At 39.1% G+C, this 18,046-nt stretch overlaps 1 protein-coding gene and 1 long non-coding RNA gene across 18 annotated transcripts in view; one reads left to right on the top strand and one right to left on the bottom strand.

Moving 5' to 3' along the window:
- LOC145434229 (uncharacterized) overlaps positions 1–18,046 on the top strand; it is a 43,605-nt gene that overhangs the window by 5,371 nt on the left and 20,188 nt on the right. For all 17 annotated transcript variants that reach the window (XM_080311564.1, XM_080311568.1, XM_080311569.1 and 14 more), the window contains 14 exons: positions 2,646–2,816; positions 2,879–3,029; positions 10,561–10,693; positions 10,754–10,932; positions 12,045–12,119; positions 12,176–12,302; positions 13,749–13,913; positions 13,976–14,054; positions 14,499–14,668; positions 15,393–15,466; positions 15,525–15,741; positions 15,796–15,923; positions 16,647–16,864; positions 17,786–17,964. In XM_080311564.1, coding sequence (XP_080167690.1) covers positions 2,646–2,816; positions 2,879–3,029; positions 10,561–10,693; positions 10,754–10,932; positions 12,045–12,119; positions 12,176–12,302; positions 13,749–13,913; positions 13,976–14,054; positions 14,499–14,668; positions 15,393–15,466; positions 15,525–15,741; positions 15,796–15,923; positions 16,647–16,864; positions 17,786–17,964 — 2,066 coding nt within the window. The remainder of the gene's footprint in view (positions 1–2,645; positions 2,817–2,878; positions 3,030–10,560; positions 10,694–10,753; positions 10,933–12,044; positions 12,120–12,175; positions 12,303–13,748; positions 13,914–13,975; positions 14,055–14,498; positions 14,669–15,392; positions 15,467–15,524; positions 15,742–15,795; positions 15,924–16,646; positions 16,865–17,785; positions 17,965–18,046) is intronic.
- LOC145434232 (uncharacterized) lies at positions 9,059–10,577 on the bottom strand. Its single transcript, XR_013913299.1, has 2 exons — positions 10,449–10,577; positions 9,059–10,189 (listed from the first exon to the last, which is right to left on the bottom strand). It is a non-coding gene; the product is annotated as an uncharacterized LOC145434232 (long non-coding RNA).

The raw sequence follows: 18,046 nt of genomic DNA on the forward strand, positions 1-18,046 counted from the left end.
CCCATGATCCTCTTATGTGCCTTGGTGCCCTTGTGTTATATTTTCATTTGTTTCATAGTAAACCAACAACTAACTCGAATCTTAACTCCCAAAGAAACTGTATTCAATGTCAATAGCAACAAGCGTCATCACAATGAACATTTCGACCCCCTGTCAAGATGTATCAGATGGCAGGCGGTAGTTTCTTAGTTCAGGCAGTCACAAATCAGTAGACCAATTTACGGATTGTTTGTGTGTCTCAGCGATTCATAATGGGAATGAATGGTCATTATTTACTGTCGTATGAAGCTGAACTTTCCGTGGAGAGCTATCTAAATATTTAGTAAGACAGGATATTTCGTTATCAATTGCTTACATAACACTTTGCTCTAAGCAATCACTAGATAGGCTTTTCAACTATACTGGCAAGAATCAGTCTGAAGATATACCGGAAATTTTTTTAACAATTTTAAATCCTAAAATCTTCTCAGAGCTGAATGATGTTTTTTTTATTGTGATCTCAGAAACACAATTCCCCAGTCGTGAAAACAGAGCATTTACGGAGTCTAATGAGCACGCAATGTTACACTGTTACAGGACATACTGTTGCATTGTATTGCGTTGTATTGCATTGTAGTGCTAAAACGATTTTTTGTAGTGGTTTGTTCTTCCAATTTATTTGTTGTTTCATACTTTCATAATTACGTTAAATAGTCATTTGCGATTTGCATGTGCTCTTCCAAAGGTAGACCGAGGCAATTTTTGGAAAGTGCCGCTGGCGTAAAAATGGTTAAAAACCACTGATTTAGACCAATTTATACGTAGAAATCTCCACCTTTGTTACGTAGGTTTCACTTTATCCCTCATTGTCCATTGTTTTCATTACAAGTAGTCGGTGGTGAAACACCTCTCATATTTCAATGATCTAATTACTTCGATATGCCCCTTCTGTATTTCAAGGATGCTTCATTAATCATTGCCCGAAGACACTTTGTTTGTGTGTAGGACATTTCACTCGGGCTTCCGATGTTTAACAATCATTGCTACCGATTGTGGAAGGTTTTCTATTTCACACTGGTAAATGAAGTATCTGGGTATTTGATACTTGTGACTTGCTCTACTTCTCACACGTATACCATCCATACTCCAGACTGCCTTCGTCATTAAGATGCTGAAATCCTATCAATTGAGCTAATGTGGTAATACGTAGAGTTGATCGTTTCACATGGCAGTGTCACTCCTACTAATGAAAATATGAATTAGTATTTATGTTACTATGATGTCTTTCCGACAATGCGTTAGTGACTGACATCTATATTGTAAATGTTTTCTTTGCTCAGCCTTACAATGGCTGTGGCAACAAATTTTTACTTTCACGTCGATTTACATTACGGGACACTCTGTTATCCAGTCGAGAGCGATTGAATGTTTGCTTTAGGCTGTAAACGATTGGAGACAAGTGAAAGACCAACAATTCCAACAACAGCACTCTTCAAAACACCAATTGAAGAATGAATTTCAAAGCCGAGAATTGGCATGCGCACTCTATAGTTTATGTTACACCAGCTATATACTGAGCTAAATTTCATAGGCCTACCATATGTGAGTGAATTCTATCAGTTTTACAAAATACAGATTGAGCTTATATTTGGTAAAAAAAAGTTCATTTTAACGTTGACAACATCACATTACAACATTTTACTAATTGCCTCTTCATGAAATATCTCAACCAATCTGAACATACAAGACACGAAGATACTATACATTGCTAAGTATATTATCAGGTAATGCAATCTCTGTGCCGCCAAATTCAACGACTTCTTCATGTTGGAATCTATTGCACATAAGTATAACACACAAGCCTCCTCGTCCTATTATAATACAATCAGTATAATCACAAGAGAACACAACACTCTATCAAGTATAATGGACCAAAATTGTGGAATTGTGCAATAAAATTGTGCATGTCCATTGTTCATGTGTCCACCTTCATGGCAAAATACTAGTAGATTGTAGGCTACTGAATGAATGATATCTTGCGGTTGAAATTACCGTGCGGCAATGTGACATACCGATTTTCCGACACATGGCACTTCATTTTCACTACTTGTCCATTTTATGTTATCTTCTGTTGCTTTTCATTCACGGTGCATCAATAAATCAATAATTGTCAAATTATATTTTCATCCGAGCAAGACACACACTAAGTACAAGGCGATACATGAGTCACAATGAAATGTATTAAACAGATAGGAGGATGCCTTAACGAACAATTGTGGTCTCTTAATCTCGCATCCACCTCGGCCTCATATCCGATGTCACTGTTTTTCATGGTAATCTTTATTCGGTGGCCGTTTTAGAAGCTCTTTCTATTCTTTGCATTCTTCACCGAGTGTTTTTGTGGTCATTTTTGTCACCGTGAGAACGGCGACACAGAGCCAAAGGAGCCCAGATAAACCTCTAACACGGAATTGAACCTAGAACGCCTGCGTAGCTGGCTATGCATGCCACCACTGCGCTAACTTCCCTGATGCCTTATGCATATATAGGTGTATAAATTTTAATTTATATTTTGTGTAGGTGATGGTGACTATTCCGAGTCGTTTTGTGCTTTGATGAAAGTGTTGATACAGAAAACTCAACCTGAACAGAATTAAATCTTTCAGGCCGAAATGCATCATTCCGGAATAATTTTGATGGCTTAGAAAACTGGCATAGGAACTATGACTTACGCTTGAGCGGTACTCACAGCCTCTCCGTTGACGATGATCACCTGAAGAAGATGGGTCATTTCAAATCACATAAAAACATCCCGATGGACGCAGGATTGGGACAGTGTATGCAAATTTCAAAATGCCCGTGCAGTGATATTCGAACAACACTGCTTTCTTGCTTACAGTTTTTGCAGAAGGTCATCCGCCGGACGATTTGCTGAGCAGAACAACGCAACTAGTGTTTCATTATCAAGCGGGAAAGAAGATTCCGAAATTACGAGAACCGAGAAATTTGTATGCTCTTACGAAAGAGCCCGGACCCCAGCAGGCAACCAGGTAACATATTATTCGTGTTATACCTTTTGTATGTGGTGGTGAGCAGACACGGGGTAATCGCGATTAGTAATCGTAATCGATTACGACGATTACAGCATTTTTAAGTAATCGTAATCGCAATCGATTACATTTGAAAAAATTCCGAAGTAATCGTAATCGTAATCGACTACTTCACATATCTAATCGATTTCTTGCCCTTGAACGATTACATTTTATTTGCACAGGGACTAAGACATAAACTGAACATTCGTCAACAAGAAGATATTATACCAGATTTATTGATAGCACAAATGCCTGATTTTTGAACGCCACTGCTCATTATTACGTCAGAAGTATTAGCTTTGCTCGTCATTGCGTAAGAAGTATCCACCCTCCAAAGCCACAGATATGAAATAGGCATTCGATGCTCATCGTAGTGCGATTGTAAGAACACCTGTCATGCTATGCTGTATATCAGGTTATCAATACTCTCCAGACGCCACTACCTTGCAGCAGGATAATAATCACCACTCTGCCTAGTTTCAAATAGTAACTTATAAGCAATGTTCCCTCTAATTTTTCGCGAGTCTGCGCAAGCACGCCAACTCACTGCGCAGGCCCTTGGACAACAGTGCGCAACCATAAGGTGATTAATCGGACTTCTGGGGGGCTTCGCCCCCCAGACCCCCCTCGGGCTATGCATTTTTTTGCGGCTGCTTATCATCTACATTGTAACTCTGTTTGGTGGGTGTGTCGCCTGAACGCGCGAAGCGCGAAAAATCTCTGTAATTTATGATTGAGTAGGTATATTGCTATCAATTTTTATGCTCTCTCTGCTCACGTAATTTGATTTACCGGTTGAGCTCATCGAGTCAGGTGTGTTGGAAAAGGTATAGGACCCCTAAATAGTAATTAAAGGTCTTCGGGCGTACCTACTTATGTCTTCCGTTTTCACATGCTCCGACAACCAGTCCATGTTAAACGGCTCGCACTTCAATGTTAATTTGGCTTGGTGAAGGGATGTCATCATTAAAAGCGATCAGTATAAACAGTGACAACCAGAATTAGCGAGTTTTCACTCAACGTTGGCCACACAGGCAAGCACCTAGTCCAGAGGTCTCAAACTCAAATGTGCTCGCGGGCCAATTTTCCAGTTTTTGACGACGCCGCGGGCCACAGCATCAATAGGCGTATTCTATGTCTTTCCAAGTAGGCCATATTCGACTGGATGAAATTGTCCTATTCAAAAGCAACCGACCTATCAGACTGACATTAAACACACATAGCAAAAATGTGATTTACTTTTGAACAATTTGGACCTGGCACGAAAAAGATAATCACATTTATAACAATTTGAATAGGATTGCCGTTGTACTTGATAGATAATAATTATAAGATATAGATACCATGCGGATGAACAAATGCATGATGCCATCCTAAAAGCTATCGCGTTATAATTTTGAAGCTACTATGAATATTTTGAATTTAACAGATTGATGTTGGATATTGATCTGATATAATCACAGCATTTAGGGTTGAGCAGTGTAGCGTAGCCCAATCCAGGATTGGGGTACACTCCCGATAACTGGGCTATTAATCTCATGATTGTCCTTGGTCAAATACCGTGGAATATTGGGGAATATAAACAACAATATAAAAATATTATTGAATGTGTCATAGTAATAAAAATGTCGGAACGCCGAACATCGTCACATCGTTGGAGCGTACCACTGCGGTATTCAGTAGTCAGTACCTTTAAGTGGCCTTAATAACATGGATATAGGGACCCACGATGTAACTAACAAATTGCCAATTGTTGCCATAAAGACTTGCTTGGATAGCGGAGTACCAAGCTATTACCTTCTGATCTATTACTATTCCCCATGACACGTGACTAGTTTGTTGCATCCATATATTTGTGACCAAGTTACGGCGTTCCGAGTCAACTTGAGTCATTCTCATTTTGTCATCGAGTCTGCCGGAGTCCGAGTAATTCTACGCAAGTTCGCGTCCAAGTCACAATAACTTACAAATTTCAGTCATGAATCATCTAATGGTCCGGATTTATCATCATGAATTGGAAATGTGGCAAAATAGTGAATCTTTTACAGCATGGTAGCGTTTGCAATTGATGTGATGGTGAAGTTTGATGAATAGTTTCAGGCTCTCGGAGCAATTTGAGAAGGAATTTTACCTTTTAAACATAAAAAAGATATGTGTCTGTCACTTATATATTGTCAAATACTTGAAATTCTAAAATGTCTTCACGGGCCGCACAGAATAATCTGGCGGGCCGCGTGTTTGAGACCTCTGAGCTAGTCAAAACACTTGTAGCGACACAAATGGACGCTTGTAACCGCAAGTAGACGGCGAATCGTAATTTTGTACGACCATATGTGACATCACAATAAATCCGTGTACGTACATTAGGGCTCTTCAAAATTGAATTTTTTTCTCAAATCGTACTGGCTACTTTATAAAATCGTTAGGTTACCTAATTTAAGCCTACACACAAAATTTCGTTCAATTCCAGCCAGTAACCGCTTTGCTACAGGAGAAGAAAGTTCCTAATTGCTATATAAAAATAAATGATGAAAAATTTGAAAATTTTCTGTTCACTCCATGAAAGTGTTAGGCTGTCTATAGAAACTATGCTCACCAAATTTGGTTCAATTCCAACCAGTGGAAGAGGAGTTATTGCCGTCGAAAAATTTGGATTTGAATAAAATAGTATTTACGGTGAGCAGAACTATAATAAATAAACAAAGAATCGGTCACCGTAAATACTATTTTATTCAAATCCAAATTTTTCGACGGCAATAACTCCGCTTCCACTGGTTGGAATTGAACCAAATTTGGTGAGCATAGTTTCTATAGACAGCCTAACACTTTCATGGGGTAAACAGAAAATTTTCAAAATTTTTTATTATATATTTTTATATAATAAATAGAAACTTTCTTCTCCTGTAGCAAAGCGGTTACTGGCTGGAATTGAACCAATTTTTGTGTGTAGGCTTAAATTAGGTAACCTAACAATTTTATCAAGTAGCCAGTACGATTTGAGAAAAAAGTCATTTTTTGAAGAGCCCTAACGTACATGGTACATATAGATTACTAGTAGGCATACACAGTACACACCCGACTTGCACGAGAACGCACTTCAAATCAATACATGCGATGGATGTAGGCCTACCGTGTTAAAACACTGATGTGATATCTTCCGCAATGCACTCATTACTATCAAGACATATAGTAATTTATAATGATACGAATATTCAAGTCTGACTGAAGCAAGAACAATAATAGTGTATGACCTTTTCGACAGAACATTCCCGTTAAAAACGAATCGAATAAAATCAAAATTTATGCTGCTGCGAAGCTGATTCAACGTTGCGCAATTAAGCATATCCCGATCAACGTTTGTAAGGGGATTGATATTTTCAACAATATTGGTGCTTGTACTTGCATATTCTGCATATTATCCTATCTCATCACACCGGATCAGATTTGCCTGATGGAAGTGATGACTTCGAAAATTCACGGCATGTAATTGTACAGTAAATCTTATGCAATGTTCATGCAACGCGGAGAATACTATTCGTTAGTTTCCCGCAGAATAACTTCCATTGTTATTTATAACTTAGTTAAACCTTGTTATTTCGCCATTCCCAGAGAAAGACTGCGCTATTGAAATGATATTATTATCGCTGACGCGTACGAGACCATACTAAAAGAAACATTTTCTTCGTGAGGCCCACGTCATTGCAAATTATCATTTCTTCACAGTGCGCAATTGTACCTCGGTTTCAGACTTCAGTGAGAACACTATCTGCCCTTGACAATGTTCCCTCTAATTTTTCAAGGGTCATCGCGCTTGCGCGGTACCTTGGAGAACAGTGCGCAACGACTAAAAAAAAGTCATCACTTCAGATTTTTTGTGCGCAGCGTAGATTTTCTGTGCGCAGAGACCGTTTCAGCACTGCGCATTTGCGCACGTGCGCAGCTTAGAGGGAACATTGCTTATAAGTACTGACGTCTGCATGGTTATGCTTAGTTAGACCGTTGTTGCTTGGCGGACAGTAGGCCTATGTACGTACGTACTACGTACACCGGACAAAGATTTGAAATTTTGTGCTCGTCAAATGAAAGAAACACTGCGATTTCCACAATGAATTTGCTGATATATATCATAACCGAGCCGTCATTCGCCGTTTCTCGTAACGGCAACTTGCAGTATCTGTATTAAGTGGAAGACAAAATTTCATGTTCACTTTATCTTTTTCTCCTATGACTCTACTTGAAACGGTCTCCAATCGTAATTACTTGATTCTTTACTCAGCATTTGGAACTGCCGCCATAGCCATCCGCTAATACCACACGTTAGCTTGGGTTGTAGGTGTAGCTAGAACCAGGACCAAAACAGCAAGTCGTACCCCAACTCCAAACGTTAGTCTTGGGCCCTATACGGTGTTTAATTTTCAGGTTGATGACTGGATTTCGTCAGAATATTGGTATTTACAATATATTACTATTCAATTTTAATCCTTTCAACCTCCGATGGTCAGATTTACTGGTAGAGCTGGGTGCACGTAATCCCTAGTAATAACATGTGATATGTTGTTATAATTGCTTTATTGTATGTTGTTAATTCGTGACCTTCCATCTGTTATATAATCAAAATATAGTGTAGTCACCCAAACGCAGCAGACTAAACTTCCGTGAGACGCACACACAAATTGTCATGTCTTCATTCCTCTGTGGGTGCCCCCGGTGGCATTTGTATTGTGGGACTGAGATTGAAACGTCAGGACTATTCGTTACGTCCATCCAGCGCGGCTATTGACAATGGACACATACTGAAAGCTTCGGCCTAGGACTTACTTTGGTAGCACACTTCGCGGAGTCGCATGTTGACTGAATTTGCATATATCTTGGGATGAGGCGCCGAAATGCCTACTCCTATAACTTGGACATGCTTTTATTCTTAAGGGAGAGACGAATGCATTTCAAAATCAAGTTATTTAGAGACAATAATTTGCAAAGCTCGAAGAACATTTTCAAGTTAATTAAATCTCTCGAAAATACCCCCTATAATTTATGTTATGAAATACTTTGGAGTTCCCTTCGAGCTCGCTCCCCACCAGGGTTGTAACCAAGTCACAAGTCAATCTCAGTTTATGGTTTTGACTCGAATCAAGTCGAGTCATTTTCAATTCACCAACGAGTCAAATCCGAGTCCAAGTCAGCTAGTAAGGGGCCGAGTCGGAGTCATTATATGTTCACTATTCAGTTTTCAGTACAATTCGGTTCAACCCACTTTTTCAACTCTGAGTAATATAGATGGCTCGCATTCATAATATAGTAATTTTCCTCAGTCTTAACACTTTCTGGCCCTATTTGTCTAGTATCAGGACTGATAGACGAATTATCAATAATGTGTTAACTTTACTTCTCTTCAAAGTTACAATGAAATGTCTGTCTTGGCCGCCCGAGTCTCGAGTCGTACGACTTGGTTTGAGTCATGCATAATGACTCGAGTACAAGTCGAGTCAATGCAAAAATTGACTTGAGTCGAGTCATTTTACGCATTTGAAAAAATGACTCGACTCGAGTCGAGTCACCAAAATCGCGACCCAAGTCATTACAACCCTGCTCCCCAGTCCCCACCCTATTAGGGAGTTTGGGGTGCGGCAGTTACGGACATGGCAAGAAAGCAAATGAGTGGGTGCGATAAATCGTCATCTATAAAGCTGGGCATTCGGTAGGCCTATATTATGACGTAACACGCAAATGATATATCATCTATAAATAAAGTTGTTATCTCATTACGCCTTTTCATCACAATAATTATATTTTCTACCAATATCTTCTAAGATTAGTTCTAAGAAGCAAAATAAATGTAATCGTGAGTAATCGTGATTACTTTTCCAATGTAATCGTAATCGTAATCGACTACTTCCTGATTTTGCTGTAATCGTAATCGTAATCGCGTGATTCAGAAGTAATCGTAATCGTAATCGATTACATTCATGAAGTAATCACCCCATGTCTGGTGGTGAGTAGCATAGTGATTCATTTCACTGTTGCAACACCAATGGGTCGTCGTATCTTTCATTAATTGGCTCTGTTTTGATTATCTCGTCTGCCGTTGTTACTTTAGCATTGCTATTGTTATATGGTACCTTTCAAAGTTTGTTGTTGCCAATGTTATAATATAAATTCCATTGCTATAACTTTGATTGTTATGTGATACCTTGCCATATTGGTTTCACTTTTGAACAGAGGTGGTCAAAATAGTCAAGAAGCCTATCAAGTAGAAGTTGTGAGGCAGAATTGTACTCAAGTACGAGTAGAAGTGTGCTTTTCGAAGCGGCCCTTCAAGTAGAACTATGATTTGGTGGCTTTGAAAACTACACAAGTAAGTGAGTGGTTTTGAAAATCAGTTATAAATACACTCAGTCAAAATCTGGCAACTGACTTATGCGAATGGTGGAGAGAGCAGGGTTACATATATTTTCAACGGCATAAGGATTCCACCACATCGTAGGATACAAATGATATCAACTTACAGTATGGCAGTACACTCTTTCAGAATGAGTTGCATCAGATACTACACTTTGCGCGATTAGGAAGGCAAGCGAAAATACAACAGATAGTATAATTCCAAATGTTTGGCTGAGCCATATCATCTGTCATGGAACTATCGTAAGGGCGACTATACGAGCTGAAATTGCACACTTGAATCACGAAACTACTACATAAATGATATTGACCGAGACTTTCATGGAAACACATTTCCACCAAAGCACAACGAAAATTCTGGATTCTCTGCTAAAATCATCTCCGAATTTCTCTGTCCAGGTCTCTTTCTCCCCTTATTGGAAGAACTTAATACTTCTGCTTGAAAAACTGTAAATAGCGAAAAGTAAGTAAGTAAAAATATGATGACGTAGAAGTAGCCAAAAATTGTATTTACTTGAGTAATTTTTGCAAGTAGAGGAAAAGTACTTGAGTTTTTCGGAAAAGTAGAAGTACTGTACTTTGTTACTGACCACCTCTGGTTTTGAATCTGTTTGAATCCCGTTAGTCTGTCAATAACTGTTGATGAGAGGCGCCCCGAGATTCTTTGAGTTATAAAGCAAGATTTCCAGCTTCGAAAAGCGTTAAAAGCAGCAATGGTACTAGTCCAAGAGAGAGAGAGAGAGATATGATATTCTTTTTCGCCTGCACCATCGAAATGCTTTGACGACGGAGTTGCGATACGGCCGTAAGGTCATCTAGTCTGCGCCCCTGTTTTTTTTTTCTCCTCCATGCTATCCGTGATTGCTGAGCGCCCAGCAGGATAGCTGCGGATACCAATTTTCAAATCTTTGGTATGACCCGGCCGGGGATCGAACCCAAGACCTACCGATCGAGAAGGAGGACGCATAACAATTACACTATCTCTAAAACAGAACAGCTTGATTAGGCACTGAACACACTCTTTCCTTGACCAGTGTGACCGCCTCTTGCTTTTATAGAGCACCTAAACAAGACGTACTAATATTTTCAGATGGCCATCGCACATGCAAGTTGTCAGTTCACCAATCCATTTTATCGAATACACACCAAAAGTTCCTGATCCTTTCTACGAACCAACGGGAAAAGAAGCAACACCAGCAGTTCGAGGCACTCCTAGTGGAGAGGTATTTAAACACTTCATCGATGTTAAATTTCTGATTGATTGGTCTTCGTCGTCATCGCAGATCGTTTATCTCAACGATCCTGGACGGGATTTTTACTTTATGAGGTCAAGGGTGGCCGGTTGCCGTCTGGCAATGAGAGATATCAGTCTCACACCGAGGGACACTGTCGATCAAGGAAATTTCACGCTCGAGTTTGAATCGAGATTCGAGAGTGGTAACTTGCTCAAAGCGGTGAAGATGTACGGATGTTGCCTGATTTCGTTTTTGAACTTTAATGTTATGAATAGCCCTAGTTCGTTATGAATCACATGGCGCTTTGTTGCAGAAATTAGCCTTGCCGTATCAGATAAATCTGCTGGCACAAGCAATGTCTGTGGTGGAACACATGGATAGTAATAACTCAATAACACTCGTCAACACATATTTTTAGGCAGACAAAGTAAGAGTGGTTTTGGGGGTTTTGAAGGGCACTGATTCCGAACATGACCTTAGTTTTTTCATATTGGCTCTATTTTTGGAGATAATCCATGGGGCTATTTTGACTAAAATCTCATATTTTTGCTGTACGGGCTAGATAAAAATTCGGCTCAGTAGTACTATAAAGTTCTGAAATTCAATCTACTTGTTATTTTGACACGCTAAAAACTGTTTTCAATCAAAATATAAAATAAAATATAAATATCTTCTTTTCTATAGCCAATCTAGCAAAATTAATGTGATATTCGTAATCACAACCTTGAAAATCCCAGAAACGGCTCCCTGATGTTCTGCCAAAAATTTTTTCATTTTGTTGACCAGTGTAATCAGTATAGAGTAAATTCAAGCTTGTACTTTACCCAGCGTGTGACACATTAGTAGGTAGTAGTTTAATTGTCAGCTTTATCTACTAGATATCGAACGTACTGGACAAATTTTGTAAAATTACTTGCGGCCTGTTTGCATAGAATGACTTCTAGCATGATTAATATTTGGCAAAGCAACCTTCCAAGAAATATTTGAGTTTGAACAGAACACTTACTCAATTCTAGACAATCACTATCAGCTGTTGTATGTTCACTTGGTCAATAGAAGATGTTGGATTTGGGAGATTTTAATTGGGTCTCGTAACTGAACATGGTTATATTATGGTCTGCTATTTGCCTCCACATGACTTTCACCGGAGTTGATTGTTCAATTACTGAATCGCATTCATTTCCAATTGAGTTTGGCACGTCCTCATTGATTCTGCTGATCGACTATTACCCACGTCTCTAACAAATAGGCTATCAACGTTTCACTCTTTTTTTATAACATTGTTGACTTTAATACTTATCCTAATATAGAGCCTTAATCCAAAAATATTTTGTTCCAGTAACGACTACGATTATGAGCTTACATTGCGTCCGGATTTATACACCGACAAACATACCCAATGGTACTTCTTCCGGTATGATCCTTGTTATAATGCTTGGTTGTATAAGTAACATAGTCTACCTGTTGCAGGGTAAAAAACATGGTGCCTGGGAAACCGTATAGACTAACTATTGTGAATTTGATGAAGCCTTCAAGCTTATATAATAATGGAATGAAGCCACTTTTCTACTCAGATGCCGATGCCAAGAAAAACAAGGTATGTTGCTTGCAAGATGCTGTTGCCAAATTAAAATGAACATTTTCCCTTCCAAACCAACTATGTAAACATTACAGATGTTTCCTCATAGTGATTTTGCAGTATTTCTTTATTTAACTATGCTCAACTTGTGATGTGTTTCTGTCAGCATCAAGTCGATGTCATATGAAAGTCATACTTTACCTAGTAATGAGGATTAATAATCATACGTGGGTTTCCTCGAAGGTTTTGGAATTTTCGGTTTTGAAATATCTTGACCCACTGCAAGGGTCGAAATGCAGGGATTGATTTGATACACTCAACAGTGTTACATTAATTGGAATCAAATTCGCCTGCCAAGAGCATCATTTTGCAACTAAAATATTATTCACTCAAAAGCCAACTCCGCCCACTTGATTCTCCAAATTTATGTTCACAGTGTACAATGTGTACATTCGTCATACTTTTATGCGAATAATATTTTAAAGAATATATTCCTATTGAAATAACCCGGATATATTCGACTTACACTCGTCAGGGGTCATCGTCAGCAACTTGTAGAGAATTAGAAGAACATTGTAGATCAACAATCGTATCACCAAATATTAAATTTCGAATAATCGAGGCAAAAAGATTGCTTAAGCTCAATGTACTATATCTAGATGGCACACGAACTCCTTCTGTTGGTACAAACTAGGTCGGCATATTTTGATAAAAGTCAAGTCCAAGGCATACAAATGAAAGTGTGAACGGCCTCTTCCGACGACGCGAAGTCTTTTATCGCGATAATTTTTCGATAATAATTTAGGCATGATTTGAAAATATTAAATAAATAATTACTCATAGTACCTATTCATTTGAAGATCTGCATGATCATATCGCCAATCACAGCCAATACCCATTGAAAAGACCACTACTGTATTATAATGCAGGGTTGTAATGACTCGAGTAATGACTCGACTCGGACTCGAGTCATTGTACATGACTCGAACCAAGTCATATGACTCAAGACTCAGACGTCTAAGACCGACATTTCATTGTAATTTCGAAGAATAGTAAAGTAACCACACTGTTGGGATTTCGTCTATTGGTACTGGTGCTTGAAAATGCAACCAGAAACTGCTAAAAGTGAAGAAAATTAGTATATTTTAAATGCGAACCATTCGATATCACCTAACAGACTTATAAAATGAGGGTTTAACAAAACTTTAACCGGAAACTGAGCAGTCAACACAATGACTTGGACTCGGACTCGAGAGTCATAATACCATAACTCAGACACGACCCTCTGCTCGCTGGACTCGGACTTGACTCGAGTCAAAACTATAAAAGTGAGATTGACTTGTGACTCGGAGCCCTGTGTCTTGGTTACAACCCTGTTATAGTGTACAGAAGCAGTCATATATATCTATGTCTTCAGGTTTTCTCTCTTGAACCATGAATAAAACTATATTTTTCTCCTCCCAGATTGGTTGGACTCGTGCCGGTTCCGATATTCGATATTATCGTAATAATCTCGGCAGTCTATCGGGTCGTACGTTTTATTCGCTGACTTGGACGATGGAGTTCCCACACAAAGATGACACCTGTTTTTTTGCGCACTGTTATCCCTATACTTATACCGATTTACAGGTGAGACTTTGTAATGTTACATCGAAGTATCGCTGCACAACATTAATACACATTCAATTCAGGAATATCTGTTGAAGCTTGCTAACGATCCGGTACGGTCAAGATTTTGTAAGCAACGAGTGCTATGCAGGACGTTAGCAGGTTTGAATATTACGTTAATACAATTTTGCATGAACTGGTTGTTGTGGTGGTGATAACGATAAGTATCTGCAAAGGCGGTCAAACTTGTAAGCTTTGATACTCAGGTGGCAGTGGAAGTAACACCTGGAATTTCTACTCAATTACAAGTAGAAAGTAGAAAATGAAAGGTCTGAAAAATACTCAAGTAAGTAGTTTAAAAATCAGATTTCGTCGTAGGGTCGCATACTTTTAGCAGTAGATCGGAGGTGATTACTACGCACTCTAGTAGTCATCAAATAGCAACTGCTTGAGGCTGCTTGCACGCATTGTGGAAAATCTCGAGGTAGTCTATCGTCTTTTCGACGCCTTCCTATCTTTTCATTGTATCGCAGTCTTCGGGTGTTTTGAAATTATTAATAAACCGATGCTGATACTGATGAGTTACTTGGCAGTTGGTTCTTTCAGGAAATCTCGTTTACATTCTTACTGTGACATCGCCATCGCGAAATCCCGAGATCGCAAGGGCAAAAAAGGCGGTTGTTCTCACCGCTAGGGTTCATCCGGGCGAAACCAATTCATCTTGGATGATGAAGGGATTTTTAGATTTTTTGTCTGGAAGTACCCCCGATGCGAAGGTATGCATTTTCTATTTTTCGCCACTTCTATGTTTCAACGTTATTCGAAATACTACATCACCACATTTCGGCTACGGCTAATAATACTGATAAATTAAATTCTATGGCACTTCTGTGGGACTTATCCTATTTACTATAATTAGCCTACAAGTAACATTTGCTATTGGCACTTTTTCGTGACATTTGATGAGATTTGAAATCTCGGTGGAGTCGGGATCAAGGGAAATCGAACAAACTCTGAAAGGGTTTTTCAATTTTTATGACTTTGAGTCTACAACCCTGAGCGACACAAACTGTTGCATACCGGTACTGTACTTGATGAATCACAAAACAGTAAATAATGTTTCACGAAATCTTATTTGGAGCATATTTCCATACTTGTTATTGCCATGCAATTATTCTATGTGACACTCATAACATTGTAGTGATGGGTAAATTTGAGTAGCTGAGTGATTCCATTCCGTGTCGATTATTTGGCTTGTAGTCGAGTCGAGTATTCGAGAACACTACATTATAACATCATCACAGAACAGGTATTTATAGTGATAATGACCAGGAAATTTTCGTTACTTAAAAATTGCACATGGAATTATTGCAATTGATGCTCGACTGGGAATCAAGTACTCGAATCACCCAGCCTTAAACGTCAGCAGAAACAGAACAGAATTATCAATATTACTTTCTCCAGCGTGCTTTATCACGATCTGTTGCTTTTATTTGATAGCTGCTCCGTGACAATTTCATTTTCAAAATCGTTCCCATGCTCAATCCGGACGGAGTCATCGTTGGAAATTACAGGTAACAAAGTTGATCCTGAGTCATTTTTTGCACTAATAACACACCGATCGATTGTCAGATGCTCGCTGTCAGGTCGTGACCTCAATCGTAACTACAAGTCCGTATTAAAAGACTCGTTTCCGTCGGTATGGCACACGAAAATGATGATCAAACGTTTGCACGTTGAGAGAGAAATCGTTTTGTACTGCGACCTGCACGGGCATTCGCGGAAAAACAACATCTTCATTTACGGGTGTGAAAACAAGAACAACCCGCAGAGAAAGCTGAAGGAAAGGGTAGGCAGATAATGTAGATCTCCTTATAGCATCAGCTGATCGCTTTTCGCGCAGATATTTCCTTTGATGCTGGCGAAGAATGCCGACACCAAGTTCTCGTACGAAAGCTGCAAGTTTAAAGTGCAAAAAAGCAAAGAAGGCACCGGGCGCGTCGTTGTGTGGCTGATGGGCGTGATGAACAGGTAGGAAAATGCTACCTGAGTAATCTGTGTAGGTAGACGTGCTGACCTATGGATTAACTGTCATCTGTTGGTGAGCTACATGTGGAATTATTCGGCACGATCGGGTCGATTCAGTGTTGTGTTTGAAGAAATATAAAATCCTAGTAATCGTTTATTGGCACGGATCATTATCATTATATCCATCTGTAATGAATTGCATTGGAGCCACCGTGCAAACCGTGTAAAGTTCTTTGCTATTAAGCTTGAGAAAAATGAAGTGAATCCAAATGAAAAATGACATATAGCTAGTGAGCAAACGGAATAATGGATTCACAGCAAAGGAAAACGGATGTTATTGTGGATTCTACCGGAGTGCCAAGACAAACAAAGGGAATGAAAAAAGATGGCGTCATTTTATGCGCTATCAAATTGAATTTGCTACAGTATCGCTTGACTGTGAGCTTACTGATTTAAAATTTTTAGTGCTCTCATTTTAACAATTTTGAAGTATAGCATGGATGTAAGTTTTTTATGCTACTCTTTTCCTATTGTTATCATGTTACGGATCCAGTCGGCAGTCTACATTTGGCAGTATTGATAAGGCAATATATATTTGTTCAATTTCACTATGCTTCGATTAAAATGCTTCTGAGGCGCAAGTTTTGATTAAATGATGTTTGATGGCGCAAAATCCATGATTTCTATTGATGCACTTGTCTACTCGTGACTCGTATATTATCGCAGCTACACCATGGAAGCTACTTTTGGCGGAACGACTCTCGGCTCTCGCAAAGGGACACATTTCAGCTCGAGAGACTTAGAGGAAATGGGCCACAACTTCTGCGATACCCTGTTGGACTATTGCGACCCGGACACATCCAAGACTGACGCATGTTACCAGGAGATTCAGGATAGGTTGAGGAAACAAATCTTGAAGAGAATGCAGATGCGCAATGGATCTGGTAAGTCGTAATCAGTAGGTTACAGCCAGCGTCTGAACTAAATGCATTTGAATGTTTTCAGTACTTCAGTACTAGTTGACTAGTAATAGTGTATATAAACTGGTTCAGTCGATGCAAACCTGCTGCTTGTGACCCGCATGTGGCACTTTGGGTGCTCACCTGATATGAATGCTTCATAATCCACTCACTACAATTCACATCAGCAATTGGTCAGATACACATTTCAGATGCAATCCAATGTAGTTTACTCAGGTGTATCGAATCCATAATGAGAATTAGATCTGAGTACATTAGTTGTTCAAGTTATATCATGCACTTATGGTATGCATATATACACAGATCGTGTGCATGTATATCATGAGTCGGTGTATATGCCACAAGAACATCATGGACAAAAATAAACTACGTCCTTTATAAAATATATCAGGTACAGGGAAATATGTGTTTAAATTCTTTTTAGTTATTAAACCCACCACTACCATCAATGAAGAGCCAAACTGTGCAACCTAATAAAAAGTACTAATCAAACATATGACATGGCACCAACTCTATACTGTATAGCCAGCGTATTCCGTATTGGTTGAGCGTGGCTGAATTACTGTAAATGTTCTTTATTGCTTGCATGTGGAATACATATGTGATGATTTGATCGCAAGAAACATTTGTCTGAATAAATGCATGCAGGGTAAATAGCTGGATGGATAGATTTGGAAGCATTGCTGTCCATTTTGGTAGTTTATTGCTGCACGTTGTTCAACATTCATGTTTGTACAATCAGGCATTTAATGCTGTCATGGGCCACTTAAAATTACGTTGCAGCCCTCGTCGGTCAGGTGTTTGACGTCCTTGTTTTGGAGTATGATAGTGCTTGCGTTAGAGGCTGATATGGTCAATAGTCTGGTAATACTATATCTATTTTAGGATCACTTGGAGATGTTGATATCGACAATTATTCGAGCGACTACGAGTCAGACACATCAGGATCTGACTCGTCCTGCGATGATCGCTTGCCTGTTCATTTGCTTGCTATCGCGCCGAAACTACAGCGGAAGAGACGATTGAAGACGAGGCGTGACCGGAACAAACAATCATTACGGAAGGTTAGTTTATATCGATAATTCCATTGAAGCCATGATTGTTGTTAGTATAAATGAAAATGTTGGAACTCAATGTGAATTTATT

The sequence above is a fragment of the Botryllus schlosseri genome, chromosome 2, assembly GCF_051294905.1.
Source record: "Botryllus schlosseri isolate E-star chromosome 2, Bs_hap1, whole genome shotgun sequence".
Taxonomy (NCBI): Eukaryota; Metazoa; Chordata; class Ascidiacea; order Stolidobranchia; family Styelidae; genus Botryllus; species Botryllus schlosseri.